Source organism: Hoplias malabaricus, chromosome 5, assembly GCF_029633855.1.
Source record: "Hoplias malabaricus isolate fHopMal1 chromosome 5, fHopMal1.hap1, whole genome shotgun sequence".
Taxonomy (NCBI): domain Eukaryota; kingdom Metazoa; phylum Chordata; class Actinopteri; order Characiformes; family Erythrinidae; genus Hoplias; species Hoplias malabaricus.
The window spans coordinates 42,068,127-42,090,886 of NC_089804.1; the positions used below are offsets into that span (position 1 = coordinate 42,068,127).

Here is a 22,760-nt window from a genome sequence, read left to right on the forward strand (position 1 = left end):
CACTGTAAAGCTGCATGTCAACAGGTACAGCAGAAGCATACAGATGTGTGAACAAGCTGCATGCACATACACATCACCCGACGCATGTTCCATGAATGGAATTTGAAGAACAGTCTGTTACAGCTCCGGCCATATCTCTTTTTCCAGATCAATCTGAAAAGGAATTAAAAGATATTTGTTCTTAGATTTATTCAGAGAGAGGCCTACTGTCTGTTCCAAAACATGACATCACCAGGAAACTTCATGCTGTTGATCACATTCTACCATATCTTCAGAGACGGAGAAAAAGGAAGATGTAGAAATTTAAAAAGTGTTTTTTAAAGCTTGCAATTGCATTAATGGCTATGTTTTAAGTATTCATATTATCTAAAGAACAACAAAGGCAACTTGGAATCGGAGCCAATGAGGCAGCTGTTTGATGTTTCCAAGTTTTGTCGCATCTACACTCCAGCATGCTAACGAATTACCCTGAAGACACCATCACATCCCTTTCTCTCGCTCCAAGATGCAACAAAAAAACATCACAAAGCCTTTTTACCTCCTTAGAAACTTTCAAAATCCAAAGAGTAAAGCAGTGGGTCTGTTTTGTTTTGTGTTTTTTTTTTGGTGCTCTGGATAATATTCTCACAAACAAGGGATTAATAGCTGTACAGGCCTCAATATGTGACATACAGAGTGAATGGACTAATGCAGACACTGTGCTCGAAGGGGAAATCTTAGCAGGTCATAAATTACACTGTTGAGTGGTAGACATGCTGTATTACGTGATTAGATCATAAAGCTTGGCTTTTTATCAGCCAAGAAAAAGAGAAAACATCTATGTGTTCGGCATTCCAGTGCCAGATCACTGACGAGGTCAGATGACTGGGGCCCCTTAGTGTCGGCAGGAATTACCTCCCACACCAATGGGGCTTTTGTGGAGAGCAGAGAAAGAGACGGAGGAAGAAAAAGGAGAGATGCAGAGAAAGAACCTGTTTAGCCTTGTGGGGAGGACCTGTGAACGACAGAGAAAAATGAGGGTAGCAGAAGACACCGAACACGTTAATGTTGGATCAGCTGGGTTTGCACTTCCACCAAAACACCTGTGTGTGAATGGGTCACGTACACACAGGATAAATGTCACATGAAATGTCCGCACATTTAGTGTATGTTTGCTTGGGGTGTGTGAGACTTCTAAGGAATTTGTAAAGAAAGCAAGCGTGCAAACACACTTTTGGCAGCTTTCTTACAGCTTGTTCTTGCCACAAAGACACACTGTAAACGAGGACCCTTGCCAATTTGGCACGACAGAAAACACAGGAGTGCACAGGAATGAGGAATGAGAAGCAGAAGCTCTGGTTTTTAGCCATTTTCACTTGGTTCTCTTCCTTCTTTGTTCTCATTTTGGCAATTTCTAAATCAGTCCCCTCATTTCTCTACACTCTTTGTGCTCGTTTCACTCCGTTTAACCTCTTTACGTTGTCTCAAGAACATGCGTCTAGTGCTGTGATTGGAGATTAACAGTTGGTATAACATAGTGGGCTAACACCATGCCTCTTTCACACATGAACTCTGGAGAAACTCCAGAGTATCGGATACGGGGATGTCCCGGATTGGTGGTTTATATGTGCAGCTCACAGCTCTGCCCCCATGGCCCTCTCGCAGCTGGAGATGAAACACGTCCTTTAGGCATGGGAGCAGAGCCTGTGCAGCGCGTGCAGGAGAAACTCCGGAACATTGCACATGTGCAGATTTTGACTTCACCCGGAGTGTTTACCAGGGTGCCAGGAGGATAAAGGCGAATGTTGCAGGTGGTCGCGTTCACACACACAGCTCCTTCGGGTAAACTCCGGAACATTTCTGGATTACTGTGCATGTGTGAAAGGGGCATAAGTGACATAGCCCAGCCCAGGCAAGCACACTACATGATTTTACAGAAATTCTCCGACAGCTACAGCATGATCCAAACTGTAAGCAGATCTAGACAAGAGTATCTGCCATAAACTGTGAAAGTAAAAGTAAGTAGAAAGTAAAAGACAGTGGAATTGCTTTCTATATTTACCTAGGGTTTTGCTTGTTTTATATTTATTTATTATTTAGTGTTTGTATAAAAACAGCAATAGAGAATGTCTGACTGTCCCTAATCCCAACAGCACTAATGCACAGATGCAGCAGCGTTTTTTTTTTTTCCACTGAGCTCCTGGAAAGAAGAATGCACATCTCCTCTTTTTAACTCTACTGGGAGCAGCTTGACTGCAGCAGTGTGTGTGTGTGTGTGTGTGTGTGTGAGAGACAGAGAGAGAGAGAGAGACAGAGAGAGAGAGAGAGACAGAGAGAGACTTTATTAGCACAATGTTGAAGGTTCTCACGTGCAAACTGTCATCATTATTCTAACATGTGGTCTCGCTAAAACGCTTTGTTACTCAACTACGAGAACTTGAATACTGTCTGTGTGTGTGTTTGTGCTGATGATCACTGACCACACAGACATCTGTGGCTAGACTGCACTGCATTTTGGGAACTCAAAACCCTCCATTTTGTCAAGCAAGACACCAAGCAAAAATAACATTAAAACACTTTAACCAAGGGACCCTTTATCCACTCAGTGAAGCTTGAGGCCAGACTAATAGAAATATGTTGATAGTGCACAGGCTTCAGAAACAAATCGGTTAGATGTTGATTTGAAAAAGTCACCGTACGCACCGGCTCTGCAGACGTTACCACCACCGTAACCACACCGTGTTGTTTCCCGTCGTGGTGGCTGCAGTAAAATTCCAACAAGATCTGACGTGGTGCCGTCGGATCCGTGTCCTGCCAGACAGGTTTGTTTAAAGGGAAAAGAAAACAAAAAATATTTCCAAGGCAAGATGCAGTTACGCTTACTGCCTGATTACATTCACAGCAGCCAAAATGTAAAATATCGTGGCCAGGGACACCGGGCATTGGCAATGTTTCATCTCAACGGCATGGAAGGTCAGGAAACACACACACAGGCTTAGCTGAGATAACGGCAGTGGACTGCGGGAGGCCTGGTGTATCTAATGGTTAATAATTCTCTGTGTTGGCAGAAACTGGCAGCATCGCTTCAACACGAGGGGCCAAAACCATAATGGGTTTTGTCTGAAATTAGCGCTTATTGCTGTGTTTGTACATCTGCTCTGGGGGAGTGTGAGCTACCGTCATGGGTGTAATTGAGAATGTCTCCAGCCTCTGGACATGCTTAAACAGGCAGCGCCTGGCACCAACATACAGTATCTAACACAGAGTATACACACAAAACACACACACACTCTACAGTCACTTTCAGATCCTGGCAAGGAATTTTTACTAAATATTTTCCCCATTAAGCACAGAGGATTATTTATATCCTCCCATGTTTTGTGTTTGAAGTTCCATGAGTAAAATGTGAAGAAATTAGAAAGCTTCTAAAACAAAAAAACACATTCTTTTTACCTTAAATGATAAAATAATGTTTTTTTAATTACCCCTGCCATGTCCTTACTGTCATTTAAAGGAACACTAACAGACTGACCTTAAAATTACAGCTTCAAAAATCATTTTGACGTTCCACTGAGTTGTGACAGGGAGAACAGAGCCTCTGTTGTTGCTACTGCAGGCTTAGCACTGCAGAAACTACACTATGTAATTTGTGAAGGAGGGTAGGGAACCACCCACTCGCTCCCCCTCTCCATCCATTTCATCAGTGCTGTAAAAATCAATAACACTAGGGGAACCCATCAGCAAAACGTAAAAATACTACTTGGTGATCCTTTAATGTAATTTAATCTCAAAAGTCAGTGATAAGTCTACTCACTTTTTGGAACACTTATGATACAAGTGGCATTTTGCTTGTCTGACATCTACAGATGTTTATGTTTTTTTCTTGTGAGATAGGATATGCATATCCCCCGAATGTACAAAAATAAATGCACAAAACGAGCACCGAGAACAAGCTCTAGCACAAACACTCAGCTCCAAAATGTATCAGTGAAGTCTATACTTTACGCAACTCAAAGAAGACACACCATTTCTGTTTTTTTTTCACTCTGTGAATAGGTGTTTTGCATAACCAACTCTCTCTGGTTTCAAGTGCAAACAATCTACAAAACACATGTCAGCACAACATAGCACATAGCCCTATCACGGACAGATCTCGATTAGAATCCACAGTAACAAGCCTAAGCAGTCAATATCACTTTGTTGTAGCAAGCATCGTAAGTACGCCAGCACCCTTCCAAGTTCAGTTGTAATATTTCTAACTGCGTTCAAGTTGGAACGTCTGTAGCCCCTGGGTCTTGCTGTGGCCCGACAAGCTTGCAATGGCACTGACAGGCCACAGGAAAAACTTCAAAGGCAAGCGGCCTCCACCAGCCTTCAAAATAGGCTCTAAATTATCATGTACGGAAGGGAGAGTTGCGTAAAGCAGGTCTTGCATAAGGCACAGGCATGAAGTGCTTCACATTTGCCTCTCAGCACAGAAGGCCTGTAGCTAAGGCTGCCTCTACAGCACCATGTGTGACCCCAGCCATTAGCCTGGCTGACTCTGCCCTGCCATGCTGGAATTATGGGGTAGGGATTGACCAAGGGAGACACATCTGGTTCGAGTAAAATCTAGCTGGAGCTCTGAAAGCCTGCAGCATTTTGAGCTCTTCTTGTCCCAGTATGCAGGAACCTCCCAGGGCTCTTCACAGGGGTATCAAAGTAATCCAAAACATACAGTTCTTGTCCCTGTGTTTGGCTCTAGTTTCTTGGTCTGTCTGCATAGAGTCAGTACACACTGTAGTCCTTTGTGATCGAGACTTGAACGCTCCTGTTTGCGTGGATGTGTGTGTGTGTGTGTATGAGAGAGAGAGAAAGAGAGAGAGAGAGAGAGAGATTGGGGAAGTGCAAGTACAGATAATAAAGTTCAGCTAAATATTCAAATGCAAAATTGCTGAGGGAGACAAATCCTAGAGCCCTGGAGAAACACAAAAACTGGAGGAGATGAGATACAGTTGCACGGATGGGACATCTAAAATAGCTCCAATCCATTGTTGCAGGCACAACAGAATCCAGACGAGGTGCAGCCCTGGCATCATGAAAACACTCAGATCTGAAGGTGGGGAGAAAAGAGTGCATAATAAGAAAAACCAAGAGGAATACGTGATGAACGACTTCATTAAAAGAGCATTAGCATGAAGTGAGATCCAGCCAGAAAGAGCCATGTCCTGCAGATTGTCAGATGGAAAAAGCACAAGGGCTCACATCGCTGCCAGTGCAGAAATATCCTGCTGATACTCAATACCTGATTGTAGCATTCTCTGCCATGCATCAGGGCTAATCGCTGGGGCAATAAATCCATGCAATTAGTCTTCTCTCAGAGCAGGAAATGACCTTCAGGTGCTTTAAAGCTGCATTTAAAAAATGCTCTTATATTTCATTGCTGAAAACTGCTGATTTGCAGGTAGCTCCTGCTACTGGTGTTCACTTGCAGTCACTTCTATTTTGCACGTCTATTTTTCTGGATGCGTTCCTAAGGCTTCGTTCACATTACGAAGCAGAAGGACCTGACTTTTTGCCTTAATGTGACCCAAATCTGGTCTTTTAGGGCTGTGTGGACATATCAAACCCTGATTTAGTTTCATATGTGGTCCTAGATCGGACACGTATCCAATCTGTGGGATGAGTCAGCATTGGAAACATGACCAAACGATGTTAGAGGGGCATGAATTAAGTCCCAAATAACGCCATATTCCCTTCATATTGCACTTCACAGATTATCAAATACTACACACAGACAGGGCACTAGTTCAACTGCAAGGGAGGTTTATAGTCCAATATAGACTCGTTTATATTTTTACATACAACACACTACGTGAGTGCGGAAACCGCTATTGTACACGCTACACTGTGCACTACATGGTGCCGAGGGTGATATTTGGGATTCAGCCGAGCAGTGGAAGCAAACCGGCTGGTTATATATATTTTTTTCACCTTCTCGTCCTAATAATGTACAGGGTACCAGCTGTTTGCAGTCTTCCAGTGTCTGTTCTTCCAGTTTGAATGAGAGGGAAAAAAGATCAATGAATGAGGCTGGTAATGTGAACGAAGTCCAAACGTACTATAATATCAGCACACTTAACGGCAATGAAATGATTAGGATTTGTTCGGTCTGAGGTGTTTTTTTAAAAGCCCAAATATCATTCATTCACATGCAGCTGTAGAAGCTGCTGTGCAAGTGAGAGGTTGCCCAATTACAATCACTTATATCCAGAGTGTAGAAGCAAAAATCAAGAGAAATCAGTAGAGATTTCAGTGATATAATAAAAGATGCCTCTCCAAGCATCAGCGTGCAATATGTTAACAACAATCTAGGGCTATGGCGGCGTTTAGGATGTTGAAAAACTGGTATTGCTCTTAGATCTCATTCAGATGTCACCCTTAGGAATGAATGGGGCATAAACCTGATTACCCCCCACTCACCGACCCCCAAGAGACACGTAGCAACAATATTGGTTCTTTCTTCATAACTCATTTATTTTGAAAAATGAAGGCAAATCAGTTGTTCTTGGCAACCATATTTTTCCACCCCCTACCCCTGAAGCAAAAAGGGGGGAAGAGAGAGAGAGAGAGAGAGAGAGAGAGAGAGAGAGACACTCATGAAGAGTGTTGGAATGCCAAGATGAGCATAACAGATGCTCTATCACACTAGGCTCAACCCCACAATGCCTTACTCTATTGCCTGCCTTTGTTTTCATCTACTACAGGTATCCTTTAGATTCTAAGGCAGTGGGCCAAGTAGAGCCACGTATTGGTCAGTGACTATAATCAAGAGCTTGGAGAAACAGAAACAGGAAACAAAGCGGGGCTTAACACAAAGAAGAAATCTGTTTCCTCCCTCAGCCCCTGGGACTGCTCTGATATCCAGTGCCTGGGCCCCAATTGTTTTTCATTTAGACCTGGTTTATTTAGAGAAACTGCTGCCCTTTATTCTCTATTTATTTACATTTTAATTGCGGATATGAATATGCTTTTGTTAACACGGAGCAAGGATTTTTATAGCACAATGACGTTTTCTTTACGCTCCTGTATCAACACAAACATCCTGCATGGTAGTATGTATTTTTTGATGGTCCCCAAACAATGTACATCAAGTATGGAGCATACAGAACATGTTCCAGGAAACCCTCATGCAGGTATTCCATTAGATCCTCAGTACAAAGTAAAGCACTGAATGCCTAAGTGTGTGGTCAATCTTGCGTTAAGGCAAAATCATGTGGTTACAATTATTAGGTATGTGGCTCCAGGAGGAGGGCCGCTCCAAAACAAAATGTGTCGTATTACACCCAACTGACAGTGTGGCCGGAGCGAAGGAAAAGTAGGAGTGAATAGCGTAAGAAACAAAGAAAGCAAGGAAGAAAGAAAAGAACAATGGAGAACACAGAGGGCTTTTGGTCCTCCGGTTCCCTACAATGCTGCCATTGTTTGTCCGGCACACACTGTGGCTCCGCAGTAAAAAAGAAAAAAGCAAAGAGAAAGAGAAAGACAGTGGTCATCTCTCAGGACCAGAGAGACCTTGTCTCATATTGCTCATTCTTACAGGTCCCGGGCCTGTTGCTGAGTGAGAGGCAGGCTCCATTGTCCCATAGCCTGGCTTAAGTGAAGGGAGCGATGGGAGGAAACAAGGCAGCCACTGGGCAGGCACAGGATTAGCCACAGTTGAACGGGTTCTCGTTTTTAGTAGCCGTGCCTCTTTCACTGCAGCGAGGGATCCTGAAGCTCCTCCAGTGCCCCGAGGAGAGGATAGCTGTGAGGTTAGAAAAGTAGACAGTTCATAGCTGATGAGCTGGTTTTGCATAAAACACAAACAGCAAAGTAGAGGAACGTGTCCGTTGGGTGTATGCAAATATGAGCAAAACTGCTACGAGATTAATTTAAATCAGGGCACACCTAAAGCAGTCTTGGAACTTGATGTCGAATTTTTAAACAGAGTAGTTTTGATGTCAGTACTTTATAATCTAGCTTTACAAACCAACCATGACACGTTACATACCATCAGCACATCTACTATCCACCCCAAATGACCTATTTACTCCACGCGGGAACCTGATAAATGCCTGTGCATGAATAACACATCTCAAAAGCAGACGCATACTACACATTCTGCCCGGGGAATTCAGCACCATAAACAAGTGCTAATTACTGTCTAAAGTGACGACGGTGTCTCGCTGACTCAATCAGAAGAACTGGAACATCTGTTTGTGATTCCAAAACCTTCAACTTTGACCTCTTCCACCTGCACCACATGCAAATGCCTTAAGCATGTCATTTTTTTTTTTGGTAGTTAAGCACATTTTACTGCAATCTCTTGCACTGAAAATAACGTACCAAAGAAACTAGCACAAATGATCTTGCCGGCACCTTTCCAATCAAACTACAACCTTTCGAAAGACAAGGATGCAAAGCGCTCATTACCAAGAGATAGGAGATGGAGGGAAGAAATGTAAATTGTTTTCCATTCGGCAGCCTCCAGCTTTTCCCCTCCCCCGCACCTTCCCTGGCAGGGAGCCGGGAGAGAGAGCTCGATGACTTTACCTTGCCTCAGAAAGCAAGAGACAGACCAAGCGCAACTGCAGGGAATTTAGCATGGGCTGGCAGCCGAACCTTATTATTCAGCTCCACGCCGTCCATCAGCAAGATGGGCTATGAAAACATGTACGGGTGCATATAAGTGCAAGCGTTTGGCTTGGCTGCTTCCTAACACAACAACAAAGCTGTAGAAATATAGAGAGAGGTCTCTGGGATCTGAAGAGGCACAGGAAGGCAAGATCAGCTTGAGAGATGGTACAGATACAGAGTTGTCATGCCCCACCCTCCATCTTTTCTTTCATCTCCCATTCCTTGTCCTGACTCTGCAAGGCTGTATAGCTCTTGTAGGGTGAGAACCGTACGCCAATTGCTCAGTGCTCTCCCACACGCCAAATCCATTTAAGCAGCAGCTGTACAAAAGAAGACAGCCAGAGATTAATTAAATGCAACAGAAGTCGATACAGTCGTTTTCATTTCCACACTGAAAATTGCTGATGCTGCACACCAAGGTTTGATGGACAGAGATAATAAGGAAAGGCAGAGGGAAATGCAGATGCAGTGTCTGTATTTCTGTGCAAAGCTGTAGTGCAGTTAAAGTTGTAAATGTGTGTGGTTGTGTGAATGTATCTCCTCCTATCAGACTTACACTTTAGGATCATGCATCTGTTGCCTATTATGTCCCTTTGTCTGAACAAACAACACTGGGCTGTTTGTTCACTATTAGATTGAGGTTGGGGGTGGGGGGTGGAGATCACTACTTGATTTGGACAAGTAACGAATGAGTAAGCCTGTGAAACCACACACACACACACACACACACACACAATTTGGAAATGGAGGTGATGAGATGATTTTCAAGTAGTTGCAGGTGTTTCAGAGATCATTGCCATATCCTATCAGGTGCCCTAGACTGTGTAAACCAGTGCTGTGTCCTATTCACTGTATAGTGCATTATTTTTCGATCACACAATGCACTACAATAAGTACTGTACAAAAGATGTACCCTAGCAGACAGCAGATACCCACAATACACTAACTTGCTCAGTTCTCTATAACAGTGCACTATATAGTGAGTAATGTAGGGAACATTGAGTAGGAAGACATTTTGAACAGCAGGTGAAGAAGAGGAAGGACTGCAGCACTTTGTTTCTCCAAGCTCAAAACATTGGGTTTAGAAGCTAAAATTTTTAATTATTTTTACGTAGTTACAAAAAACACAAAACAAAACAAAAATAAGCCAATGCCTCCAGTGCACTCCGGTCAGCTTCCTTGGAGCTGGCCTTCCGAATGGAAGTTCAGATACCCGGGGCTAAGTTTCCAACGTAGATACAAACAATAGAAGTAGCACACGTATGTTCAGCACAGTCTCCTGTCCTTCCTCTCCGGTTTAAACAAACATCCTTCCCTGGGAAGAGTGATTCAGACCAAGTCAGCATTTTCAATAAAAGCATAAAAGAGTCTGTGTAATAGCACTGTATCTCCATTCTCTCATTAAGACTTGGCTACACCAGGAGCAGTGGATCAATGTGGTTCGGCTCTAAATGAGGCACAGCCATTAAGGCGGTGGTATTAAACTGTACAAGAAGAGATTAGTGAGAACTTAACGATTTGTTCCCACAGTCACATTGCGTGAGTAAACAAAGGCCGTTGGTGAGCCATAAACACAAATGGTCGTCTTGATGGTTGATCGACACAGACTGATGGAACATATGGGAATGGGGGAAGCTAGGGGCACACTGCCAGTTTAAGAGAAAACATGACCATACCATGACCCTTGAGAGACCACTAGCAACAAACATGATACAAGCAACAACTTTCAAATATTAGTGACAGACATGGCCCTTCATTTTCCTTTCTTTCCACAGTATTAATGAAGTCATATCATTGCTCGTCTGCTGAGGACATGCCTGATGTACCAGCTAATTATGTGTGGCGATAGCAAGAGGCTTTCCTATAGCCTCATCAGCAGATTATTTGTCTTACTTCCTTCTATCTCCAACAACTGCTCTAGGCGTGAAGGCTGTGCCATAATGCTGTTGTGTAGTGAATGAGGTAGTCAATCTCAAAGCAAGAAACAGAAAGCATTCTAATGATGCTTCCCTGAATGTGACACAATCCATATAGCCACCAGGGCCTAGTCGTATTTTTCCTAACAAGAGTGCACTGCAGCTGAATGTAGGCAGCGATTGTCCACATATTCCAGTAGGGAAGATGCGAGGAGTGCCTGCAGTGTCCTGAAAGGCGTCAGACTGGAAGAGTGTGAAATCGCAGCTCCTACTTCTTTACCATCCCCCAAACAGCACAAATGCTTTAAAAACAAGCTGGTTCCTTTCATAATCTGATGCTTTCCATCATCAGGATGCAGCCTAGTGCTATTTATCTTACACAGACTATCTGTCCATTCACACGGAGCTGGGCCATTTGTTAAGGAGAAGCCATAGGCGAGAATACAGGGCATCTTTAAATCTTTGTGAAGAATCTCTCCATGCTTTTTGCTTAACGAAAAAAGCATTAGCTTAGAATTCACACAGCACTCTCATAAAAGCCCTTCACAATGCCTCTGGTATTTAATTTGTATTGTTTGTGGCTATTCACACTTTAAACTTCTCTACGTTTTATGAGTGTCTTCTGTATAATCTATTTCCCTTTTCAGGTTTCCCAACGACACAAAATTGTTCTTCATTTTCTCTGTATTGACTAGGGATTACTCCTTAATACTATTTTGTTTTACTAAATTAGGGGGAAGATAAGTTACAGTAACAGGTAATTTCCTCCAAACCTATGAGAAAAATCTAGCCAGACTCTCTCATGCTTGGCTTGCAGAGAAAAACTCATGTTTGCTGCTGCACGTTTCGAGCATTGGCTACTGCAATCTGTAAAGAATAAAATAAAATAAAATAAAAGTCTAGACAACGAGAGACAGGTGATCTGTACTGTGTAGAAAGACTGTAGTCTGCACTGTTTAATTGCTGGTACATAGGATTACAGAAAGGTATCCCAAGACCACATCAGTATGTGTGCTTATGGGTTCTGGCCTTTCAGACTTTATCAACGTAATGATAGATTCAGTCATTTTCTGAATCTTTATGAGACTCGATATCTGATTGACAACCAAGGAGGACCGTTTTGATCAGTTCTGTGTCTCACACAGCAAAGCACCCATTTCCTGACCACATAGGAAAGAAAATACAATCTGCACCTCAACAGTGTCCCAATGCTGTGCAAATAAGAGTCTGGAACCTGAGGCGGTATAATATTGGCCTGCATTTTTTTGGCTTCAAAGACCATGGTGAAGCCACATAGGAATGTCTCCCACTATGCATCAATGAAGTCAATTCTGAAGAGTGGAAGCACAGTTCATATTGCCCAAAAGCACCAGTCCGTCTGCTTAGAGCCCATATTAAAATCAGCATTTTTTATATGTCATATTTAAAAAATAATAATAATACAAGTCCCTGCTGACAGCAAACATGCATCCTTCCCTTACTACACCACTGCACTGTGATTAAATTCAGGAGTACAAATGAAAACACAGAAATCAATGAATCTCATCATTTTGGTATTAATCAATTGAATCAACGTGTTCGCAAGCAATTACAGTGGAACACCCAGTGCCTTGATTTCTCTCTTCGCACCTTTCTCCATGTTCATCAATTCTCCTCACGTGCATCTGCTTTGTCTGCCTCAACACACAAATGGATCCCCAATGCAAATCGCTGCTTCCCATTTCTCTCACTAATTCATGAAAGGAATATTTTGGCAAAGAAAGCGACATTTTGCATGGAATGGTTGATTTCAAAATCTGGGTCAATTTTGGGTGGAAACAGTGCGTGTTATTCATTCTCTCCTGTGCCACTGCCTTTGAAATACTGAAGGAAAAAAAATCGGCAAGGAGTTATTTTCCTATTCTCTCATAACAGAGCAGTTGAAGATTAGCAAGTTATGGAGAGAGATTACCACTGGCAAACAGAGACGGCTCTCAGCATAAATGACAGCAAATGAAGAGTAAGGGAACCAAGGAGGGAAATAATGGTGCAATATTTATATCAGGTATATGGATTTACATTCCCTTTTTCCTACAGGAAGACATATGCACTCACTACGTTGAGCAGATTAATGCCTTAGACATAACACAGCTTTTCCAGAAGGTGCAAAAGACTATTACTCAATAGACAGACATCTTTAAATAACGCAGCTCCAGCAGAGTATTGGCTGCTTCACAGCAAAGGGATAGGATGAAAAGGATTTAGTGGTAGTGAGATGTGAGCTTAAGATTTGGGGGGGGGGAAAGTGCTGGTAAAGATCTATCTTGTCTTCCACTAAAGATTTGAAGAATTGTTCCCATTGATAAAACCACAAAAATGGCCATAAAACCTCTCAAGCATTGACCTATTTTAGTGAAGAATGTGGCCCTACAATCGGCAGCAACTTACACTGCTATAATTCACTTTATTGCCCCTTAGAAACTAAATAAAAGACTGTATCTAGGGCAGCAAGCTAATGATATTTAACTTCGAGCTGCTCCTTTCACAGGCTCCTGGTGTTACACTAAAAAAAAAAGAATAGAATGGCCTCAACTTCACCCAGTGTGTCACTTGGCTGGCGATTAAACAGTTTGCTCTTCAAAAGTCCTAACCCAGAAGAACCAGGAAAGGCCACTTCAAACCAAATCAAAGAAACCTTGTACAACTGAAGTCAACAAAACCTGATTGGACAGGTAATCAATATGAGAGAATATTCTTTCAAATGCAACAGGAGCTGCTTGCAAAATCACAACATTGTACATGAAAAAGAAAGGTGATATATTACTATTGATGGGTTTGGGCATCAAGCCACCATCAGAAAAAGAAATTAAGCCAATCCTGTTCCAAGTTTAGGCTACAGTATTACACACGTGACGTCGTTTTAGATGTGCATTTTTTTGTTTTACAGTTTATAGCAGTTATATGTAGCCTGTTATAAAGCTCAGTAGTTTTTGAACAAAAATAATACGATTGTTTTCCCATGTCATCTGTATGAACATGGTCATTTTAAAAAATCAATAAAAAACACTAATATTTCAGTGTTGCCATTATGCTCAGAAATATTTTCACCAAAGGAAAATAGCTTTAGATATTTTAACACATTTTTAAAATTATAAACAACTGATACAGAAAGAGGCCTAATTTTGACAGATACAAGACCATCAACACGGCTCCTACACATAAATGCACAGTAGAACAGCATTCCAGCTGAGAAATGTGAAGTGTTTTTTTGTCATAAACAGCATATGTTCATCCATGTTCATATTCACTATTTACTTTTAAAACCAGATGGCTTTAGAGGAAAGTAGGCAACACTTCCTATCACATCTGGGTGGGTAAAGGGAGGAGGGAGGTATTGTTCCTCTCGCTGTATAAAACTCCACATCCTGCTTAGAGGAAACGAGGGCGACTTGAGTCCAAGCCAGTCCCCACCGTCTGAAATGATGTTACAGCCAGTTTAATATGGAAGCTTGTCCACAGAGGCTGGTTTTATTAAAGCTAAACAGTGATCGAACTGGATGTCTCTTGCAGTTAAACCCCAGAGTGGTTTACTGAGCATCTTCTGCTGCTGGTTCTTTCTTGCGCTGGGTGCCAGAACTGGGCTCATTCCTGAGCATTTCTTCAGACGACAGGCAAAAACAGAAAAGCTGGGGAAGAAATCAAACACACTGTAGATCCTGCAGCTCGGTGTCCAACTGCTGTCTGTCAGAAACCACGGGTAACAATTGCAGATGGGTTAATAACAGCTTTAAAACAGCAGAACACGGGGTGGAAGAAAACGCCCTGCCTTGTCCATGCCTCTCACTACGACCACGCTGCCTGGAGGACACTTTAAACACACCATCTCAAAGCAAGAAGGACATTTGAATACAGAATTACACTGGATATTAAACACGTATCAGCGAGAACATGAAATGGTACTTGCAGCCTATTATAAATACAGCTGACCAAATTAGCTCCAGTGGTTCTAGCAGTCTTACGCGTTCACCTACACCTTACTGTATCCAGCGCTGAATTTTCTCACTTTGTGAAACCACAACAGCCTTTTCCTGCACAAACCCTACCTTTCCATACGTTGATAACGGTCGAGTTTTGTTTCTAAGCTCGTGCAGCTCACTCGGGTTCACTCTTTAGCTAAGCTATAAAATCTGAGGCGCGAAGGAGGAAAAAAACAAAGGTGGTGTCAAATGTGTACATTAAAACACCACAGTTATACATTTTCTGACAGAAATATAGGTATTCCTGATATAATGAGCGCACTTACCTTTGACCTGAGTCTCATATTCGGCTATAATCTCCTTGTCTTTTCGAAATTTCGCCGGAGACGTCATGTTTGTCTTCAACGTGAAACGCTAACGATACGCGACGTCGTTGTAATTGAAGCGAAATGCGAAAGAACAAAAAAAGGGGGTCGGTTCCTCCTCTACGGCTCGAGAAATCCAAAGTAAGCGAAAGAGAGCGCGTTCCAGAAGTAGAAATATCACTGTTTCATGTCGAAGCTCAATCTCTCCGCATTATGAGCCGCGGCTGCTTTTTCTTCCCTCGACTGAAAGCGGTAGAGGAACTGAACAGAGTTTCATTCCCTCGTCCAGCTCCTCTGCTCCTTCACAGCTTCGGCAGACACAGGGCTTCCAAACTTTAATACCCTCCTGTGGTGACACTCCTTGGCTATGGGGGGTCTTCTATAGGGTCTCGGGGGTCTTCCTAGGTTCGAATGAACAATGTTAGCCCCAACCGCACTAAGATGTACCGCAGATTAAAACTGAGCTTCAGTGGAGAGTCCTTATAACTGAGTGCTGTACTCCGAGAGAAGACCACTCTGTTTTGGGTAAAACATTGCGCCGCCAACCTGTAACAAAGAACACAGTGGTAGTTATTTCACCTCTACATTTAGATGTTACGTTAGTATATATTTACAGAGTTAGAAAGCTTGTTTACTTTCGCTCTAATTTACGTCATTCTTCACAACCCACAAGGCTGCTTTAAACGAATTTAATTAAGAAACTGCTAAAAGCCTGGGGTATTTCTCTTACGCAGCTCATGTCGAAGAAATCCTACACACACAAAAAAGGTTATCCCTAAGGAATACCTCTATGGGGCCACTTTCCCGTTTGCCCAGCGAGTTTCCCCTGAAAATATCCTCAATTTCCGTTAAGGAACATTACTACTGTTTCTCTAAAAACACTGCTGCTTCTTTATCAAACTATAAAGTTACCTTGACAGGCTATTTCCATTCCTTTACAGCACCTCGCTTTAATTCACTTTAATTCAAGTTTCTCAAGCTGTAGCTCAACAGCGTGTGAGATCTCCGAGTTTTTCCGAACTCTAACCCCGCCTCTGTTCGTGGACACAGTGGACAACCCCCCCTCGGTCCCATTGGCTGGAGCAAACGGATGTGGTCAGGAATCTCTCTGGAATCTCTCAAATACCCAGGACGCATAGTAGTTATACATTTATAACAGTTTAACTACGATCAGAGCTATTATTGTGCAGGATTTCCCCCAAAGCTAGGGTTAGGGTTAGGTTATTCGGTTTATTCCTTCAGAGACACTTCACCCAATGATTAACAGTCCAATACATTTAATATATATGTATATTTTTTTGTTTGTTTTATATTAAAATGATTTAAAACCGTTTTTAGTGTCAACATATACTGTAATGTTAAAAATGTTGAGAAATGTTATTTTCTCAAAGCATACACAATACATTCTTGTGTGAGAAGACACTTTAAAGTCAATAAATATAATAAAATAATTTAAAATGTTATTTAACTGCATACATAGCCAATCAGCGACGGGCACAGAAGCCAACCAATCACGTCTCGGACACGGTCATTGTTAACCAATCAGCGTTGCAGCTAAGGCGGTTTGAAAATGTTGCAGGAAGCTACTGTTGTCGGACTGTTAAAGGGTTTTACGGAGGAGAAAGGTTCGGTCTCAATTTGTACTTCTTACCCCCTACGTAGTGCACTACCTGAATGAGTTGAACATTTTAGGCGCCTCATAAACATGTTCTAAAATTAATTATGCGCACTTGTTTGAAGCTCAAATGTTTGCATGCTATATGTTATTTTCGGATTGGATGTAGGAGACGTTATTTTATAACAATTTAGTGCACTTCGTAGGGGACAGGGAGATATTTGGGAACCGACCGTAAACAAACTTAGCTTAGCCCACAGCGACGGTGGAGGATGGATAAAATGGTGCTTTTCAGAACGGGCATGATTTAACTTGAGCGAAAACGGTTTTCTGAAACTGGAAGAGGGATAATGTATATATGACTGATACTGTGGTAGCGGGTAAATCCGAAAAAAAGTATAAAGTAACGGAACGTTTGCTATAGCGTTAGCTTCTGTTGTTGACAACAAAGGCAGGTGTTGATAGCACTGTTTATCTTGTACCGAGTCGTTAAGCTGACCGCTTTTGTTGACCGTTTATTAGTTCCAGAATTTTGGTCCGTAGAGCTGGGGATGTTTTATGGTTAACTGTGGCGGTTCAAAAGGTAGCGAATTGGCTGGTATCATGTTTAAATAGCCCGCAGAGTAAGGACTAGGTACCACACGCACATAAACTGTTCAAGTCGCGTTATCGGTCTGAAAACGTTCACTGTTTCCAGCTTGAGCAGCTGCACTCGCACATTAAGCATCTGTTTGAGCAAAATTATAAACGGGAATACGTGAGCAGGTCGTTTGTTTTCGAAAGTAACTGTCGGAGTGGTAGACTGTAAGAAAGGGGCATATTCAGAGCAAACCTCACGATGTCTACTTCCAATTTCAAGAACAAATGCGTAACTCAGGTGAACTGTGTATACTGCGACAGTCTTCTCTGTACGAGAGGAATGAAAGCGGTGCTTTTAGCTGATACAGAAATAGAGCTCTTCTCAACAGACATGCCCCCAAACAGGTAAGGGTTAAACGATGAGATATAATGTCAACTTTAATGAGATTTTGTATATGGACAATGAACTATTTGCTTTACCACTGACAAGCTTTTTTTTTAAAGTGAATTTCACTGATCTTCCCGTGTTCTGCACATTTTTAGGGTTAAGTTGGAAACAAAGTCTTTCGGAGTCATTTGGTGTGAAAAGCTGTATTCTTTAAAACCATGTATTTGTCAGAAATGTTCACAGTGGTTACAGCGATAAAGACCAGATGTCTGATGCATTTAATGTCTGTAAACATTTGGATTAACAAAATATTAATAATAATAATAATAATAATAAATCAGTTTCCTGTACAAGGATTAAGCTGAGTCCTGGATTAACAGCTTTTTAAAGGAAATTACAAATCTGTTTGTGTCGGCTGGTGTTAATAGTCTCTAACCAGATTTAATCAGAGTATTCCACTACAAGCAAGGACGTGTGAATGTGGAAGTATCCATAAAAGCTGCCTTGTAGAAAGTTACTACAAGAAACTCTTGCAGAAAGGATTATTGAACCTTGAGATGTTGTTTAACACTTTAATAATGTTGTTTTTGGCTTTTGTCCGGTAAAGAATAGGCTACCTTTCTTTTTTTTTTTTACTTAAATACATACTTTTAATGTATTTTTTAATGTTATCATGAAAAAAAAAAACAGAACACGTTTAGGTTTTTGTGTTATTAAAGTATTATTAAAAGCTAGACTTGGGTTGTGATCTCTGATTCCTGTCCTCATCATTGTCAGATCTCTCTGTAATGCTCTGTCTCATATCAAACCACACCATGGCTTTGTTTACGCCTAATCTATGAATTCTGCAGAACATTTGAGGACGACACTCATCTATTTTCCTGCTCTCTTTTGCAGGACTGTTGACTTTGTTGCAGGCTGCTATTCCACAGAAAGCTGCAAATGCAAGTTAAGGGACATTGCCTGCCTTAAATGGTAAATAAAAGTCTTCACGGCGCGATGATAAGCTTCGCTTGTTTAATAACGGTGATCCAAACTATAAAAATACATAAAACGTTATGCTGTTTGTGAATTTAGGATGATTTGAACATACACTGCATTAGAATGTTTTTCTATGTAAATCATATTCTTGTTTTGCTTTGTAGCAGCGCCTCTCTCTTTCATCCTTTTGTTTGTCAGACTCCGCTATTAATCCGTCTCATTGTGTTTGGACTTTTGTTGTTTTTGTTTCTCTTGTTTTCTGGCTGTTTCTGTCTGTTCAGTGGAAATGTTGTGGGGTATCATGTGGTGGCCCCGTGCAAGCCCTGCCTCCTCTCCTGTAACAATGGCCACTTCTGGATGTTCAACAGTGAAGCTGTATCTACCATAAATCGACTGGACTCCTCAGGTTTGGAATCACATTCAGTACAGTTCTGAGTGTCCACTTTGAGTGAGGGAACGTTATCATTGTCATTACGCAGCATTATTACATTAACACAGACATGTTAAGCTTAGGTTTGTGTGTGGCTGCTTCAGAGTGTCCAGTTCTATTAGAAACAAATGTCTATGGATATTATACCAAATATATATAAATGTACACAAATATAAAGTAGCCATGTGTAAATGTTTGGACATAAAGCATTGTTTTCCAAAGACAAGGAGTAAAACCTGGTCCTGTATTACACCGATTGGTAATAAAAAATAAATAAAATAAAAAATACAAATCCTTGTGGAGGTGGGTTTTAAAGCTCTGTGAGATATTGTTCTTATTGTTAGGTGCACAGCTAAGTTTTAAAGACCCTTTTAGCGTAATGTATAATTAAAATGTGAAATTATCTTTTGCCATTTTATGTTACCTGTTGCATAGAAGTAAAAAGGACAGATGTCATTGCATTTAACACCAACACCCTGAAAATGAAGTATTTTGAAAATGGTAAACAAGAAAAATGTATCAGTCACTGCATTCATTATGAGTTCCTTGATGGAAAAAGTGCTGCGAATGAATCTGCGTCGATTTGTTCTGTTCCTGGAGATAATACTGTATCCAAAAGTGTGTGTGTGTGTGTGTGTGTGTGTTTGTTTAGCGATGGAGAACATATGTGTATTAATAATCACATTTTTAATATTATTACTTTACAATTTTATTTTAATATTATTACATTATTAGGTACCACTTTAAAATAAGACTACGGTTATTAAGGTTTATAAATGGTGTAGATACCTGATTATTACATGGTTATTAATTAGGTGGTGAAGGCCTTAAAGGTTATTAATAATTGTTTAATTGTTTGTCACACAGTAAAACTGTGGCCTCATTTTATCTAATAATGAAAGTGTCAGGGAAGGTACTGAAAATGTTAATGTAAATAAAAAGCTAAGTTGGTGTATTTAGTAATTTAACGTTAATGTTAATGTACACCACATTATTATTAATGTATAAAAAGACAACCTGTTGGTGGTAAATCATTAAATGGTTAACAACTATGTGCTGGAGCTAACAAGCTTAATGCTGAATGATGAAGAAGACAAAGTGAGGTCAGTATTCGGCAAGATCTGAGGTTTAACTGTAAATGGATATGGGTTCACTATTTGGCAAACCACATCACCTGATGTCACGTCACCTTTTTATCTCTGTGTTATAACAGATTATTAATGACTATTAATGCATTCACTCTGTAATGTATAGCTATTAATAAACAGATTTAAAACTCTTTATAAACTGTTTATAAAGTGTAGCCTTATTCTAAACTGGTACCTAATTTTATTATTATTATTTTTAACAGTTACTATCAGGAGAATGTTTGAATTTTGACATAGAATTATATATTACACACTTAATGTGTGTGTTTGCAGTGTCAGATCCGAGTATAACTAAGATATCTGATTCCTTATTTAGGCCAGAATCTGCTACTGTGGGGTGATCTACCCGAGTTGGAAGGCAGTGAAGACGAGAGCCCGGACAGTCTTTCAGACGAGGAGTACCTCAGATAAAGAGACACGGCACTGGAGGTAGCAAACTCCACGACAAAAGTTTTTAAGAAATCCTCAGCTCCCAAGAGTCTTCGTTTGAAGCACATTCTTCACGGACTGGGTCAGAACATACACTCCATTAGAGAAATGACCAATGCTTAATCAATCTTTCCCATGATTGCACTCTCAGCAGCAGTTTGGTAGCATTAAAGTATGCACTTGAATATATCTTCATTACAGTATCTCAAATGTATCTTAAGTATTTTCATAAACAAATCTTCAAGCATTCTGGGTAAGATTCTATTGCCAATTGCCCAAGGCCAGTCTAGAGATTTCTGATAAATGGTACATTAACTCAGAAAATAAGCAAGTGCTATGGGCAGCTCGTACTTTAAAAACAGTACTGATGCTGGCTTTTTATTTATTTATTGTTTTGATGATTTGCGGCATGGACGGCACTCTTGAAGTACAAAATATGTGAGCCTCACTTTGCTGTGAAGGGTAGATGGCAACCACTTGCATATGGCTGCTGTCATAAATTTCATATCTCCTTAATTCCATTTTTTCTTGTTTCTTTATGAAGATTTTGTGAATGCAGGTTTAGTGTGTTCTGTAATTATCTAAATATTTGTATCATTTGTGTGCAACACGGGAGGCTACGGTGAATCAGCCGTGTCCTAAATTGGGTGCCTGTGACAGAGTGGGATTAGCTTTATCCCAGAACTGGACGACGCTGGTTGAACACAAGGTGTATTTTTGGTCTCCTTATTTGAACAAGTTTACTGTTTGATAACTTCTTTTGGAGAGTTGAAGTGGCACAAGGCATACAGTATATTGGCCCAGAGCCGCTGGGCTCACCGAGGATCAGCTTGCTTTAAAAATATTGCCTCATTGCAGTTTTAAGTGTAATTAATGTATGTATGCGAACGGCTTGATACGATACTTACTGCTGTAATAAATAGCCAGTCAAGACTTTTTAAGGATGGATAATATTCAGACATGCACAACTTGAACTTGAAATATTCCCAAAGAATAGGCTACTCCTTTGTTTTCTGATGACACTGTGGTTCTAATGAAAATGTAGGGACAAAAATGCAGCACAAACATACACACATTGTTCTTAATATTGTCCTTATGTTGCTGCACATTAATTCCAGTGTTATTACATTTTTCTGAGGGTGGCGTTGTGTCAAGACAATCATTAGACTGACAACAGGAGACGTAAAGGGAGGCACACAACTGTCTTACACAGTACCACACTCTGGTAACATTTTACACAAATTTATATCAGGCATAATTTTTTTTCTACCCCATTTTTTACATGTTAATTTTGCAAAAAAAAATTGTTTACAGTTTTTTCATTACCATTTCACTGTGTAACACCACACCCTCTCCAAATTCACTGAAAGATATTTAGATTTCTGCACATTATTTACGACCATATGAAATTATAAAAAGTTAATTGTGGCCAGTACAATGACAGTGTGACGTATAACTGCAGATTGTTATCTGATGGTTTTGAGTTGTAGCATTACTTCTGGTTCGAATGATTTTCATTTAGAAACGACCAAAATGAAAAGACAGAAAAACATATTTTTTAACTTATTAATAGAAATGGTTTATTTGCTGTAATTTATCAACATTTTGAATGTATGTATTTATTAATGAACGTGAAACTGTATGTCTCTACTCGGATAACTCCTCTTTGGAGTTGAACCATTTGAGTATTGGGAAAAAAAAAAAGGTTTGTAATTATTTGAATTTGCACTGGAAACGTTGGTTTGAACGGTGGGGTGTTTTTGTATGCTTGCTGTCTTGATATTAAAACATTTTTTAATGTGATGCCCAGTCTCCTCTCCTTCACTCTCTATATTCCCACAGCTTCCAATTTCCACCATGACACACTCACACCCTCCTCCACCCCTTTCTCCTCCTTTATCCACACTTATCTCACCCATGGGGGGCGCTCAGCTTCATGCACACACTGAAGACGGCCCTGAACTCCTTCACAAAATGTTCCTGAGTTTGCCTCCCCATTCCATTCTTATCTGGCATGGTCTATAACAGCAAAATTGAGTTTAAAAAACTGAATGTCGGTATCCACAACGGTTACACAGTTAAAAAGCAGATTGCAATCTCACAGCTCCAGGATCCTGAGGGTGTGGGTCAGAGTCCAGGTGACTGTCTGTGAGGAGTGTGGTGTGTTCTCTCTGTGTCTGCGTGGGTTTCCTCCGGGTGACTGTCTGTGAGGAGTGTGGTGTGTTCTCCCTGTGTCTGCGTGGGTTTCCTCCGGGTGACTGTCTGTGAGGAGTGTGGTGTGTTCTCTCTGTGTCTGCGTGGGTTTCCTCCGGGTGA

The 22,760-nt window shown here is 41.0% G+C and overlaps 2 protein-coding genes across 2 annotated transcripts in view; one reads left to right on the forward strand and one right to left on the reverse strand.

The window, feature by feature from the left end:
- srgap2 (SLIT-ROBO Rho GTPase activating protein 2) overlaps window positions 1-15,889 on the reverse strand; it is a 133,381-nt gene extending 117,492 nt beyond the window's left edge. The window contains 2 exon segments of the mRNA XM_066670575.1: window positions 14,836-15,420; window positions 15,787-15,889. Of these exon segments, the coding sequence (XP_066526672.1) occupies window positions 14,836-14,902 (67 nt within the window). The 5' untranslated portion in view covers window positions 14,903-15,420; window positions 15,787-15,889.
- A 612-nt stretch (window positions 15,890-16,501) lies between these two features.
- fam72a (family with sequence similarity 72 member A) lies at window positions 16,502-22,212 on the forward strand. Its single transcript, XM_066671371.1, has 4 exons — window positions 16,502-17,473; window positions 18,354-18,431; window positions 18,719-18,843; window positions 20,332-22,212. The coding sequence occupies exons 1-4, from the start codon at window positions 17,328-17,330 to the stop codon at window positions 20,424-20,426; spliced, it is 444 nt and encodes a 147-aa protein (XP_066527468.1). The 5' UTR covers window positions 16,502-17,327; the 3' UTR covers window positions 20,427-22,212.
- Window positions 22,213-22,760: the final 548 nt, after the last annotated feature.

Excerpts from the sequence above, each read along its gene's own strand:
- fam72a (XM_066671371.1), top strand. The coding sequence starts at position 17,328 with ATGTCTACTTCCAATTTCAAGAACAAATGCGTAACTCAGGTGAACTGT. Across the intron at positions 18,432-18,718 it reads GACATTGCCTGCCTTAAATG|TGGAAATGTTGTGGGGTATC; the intron begins GTAAATAAAAGT and ends CTGTCTGTTCAG. Across the intron at positions 18,844-20,331 it reads AAATCGACTGGACTCCTCAG|GCCAGAATCTGCTACTGTGG; the intron begins GTTTGGAATCAC and ends TTCCTTATTTAG.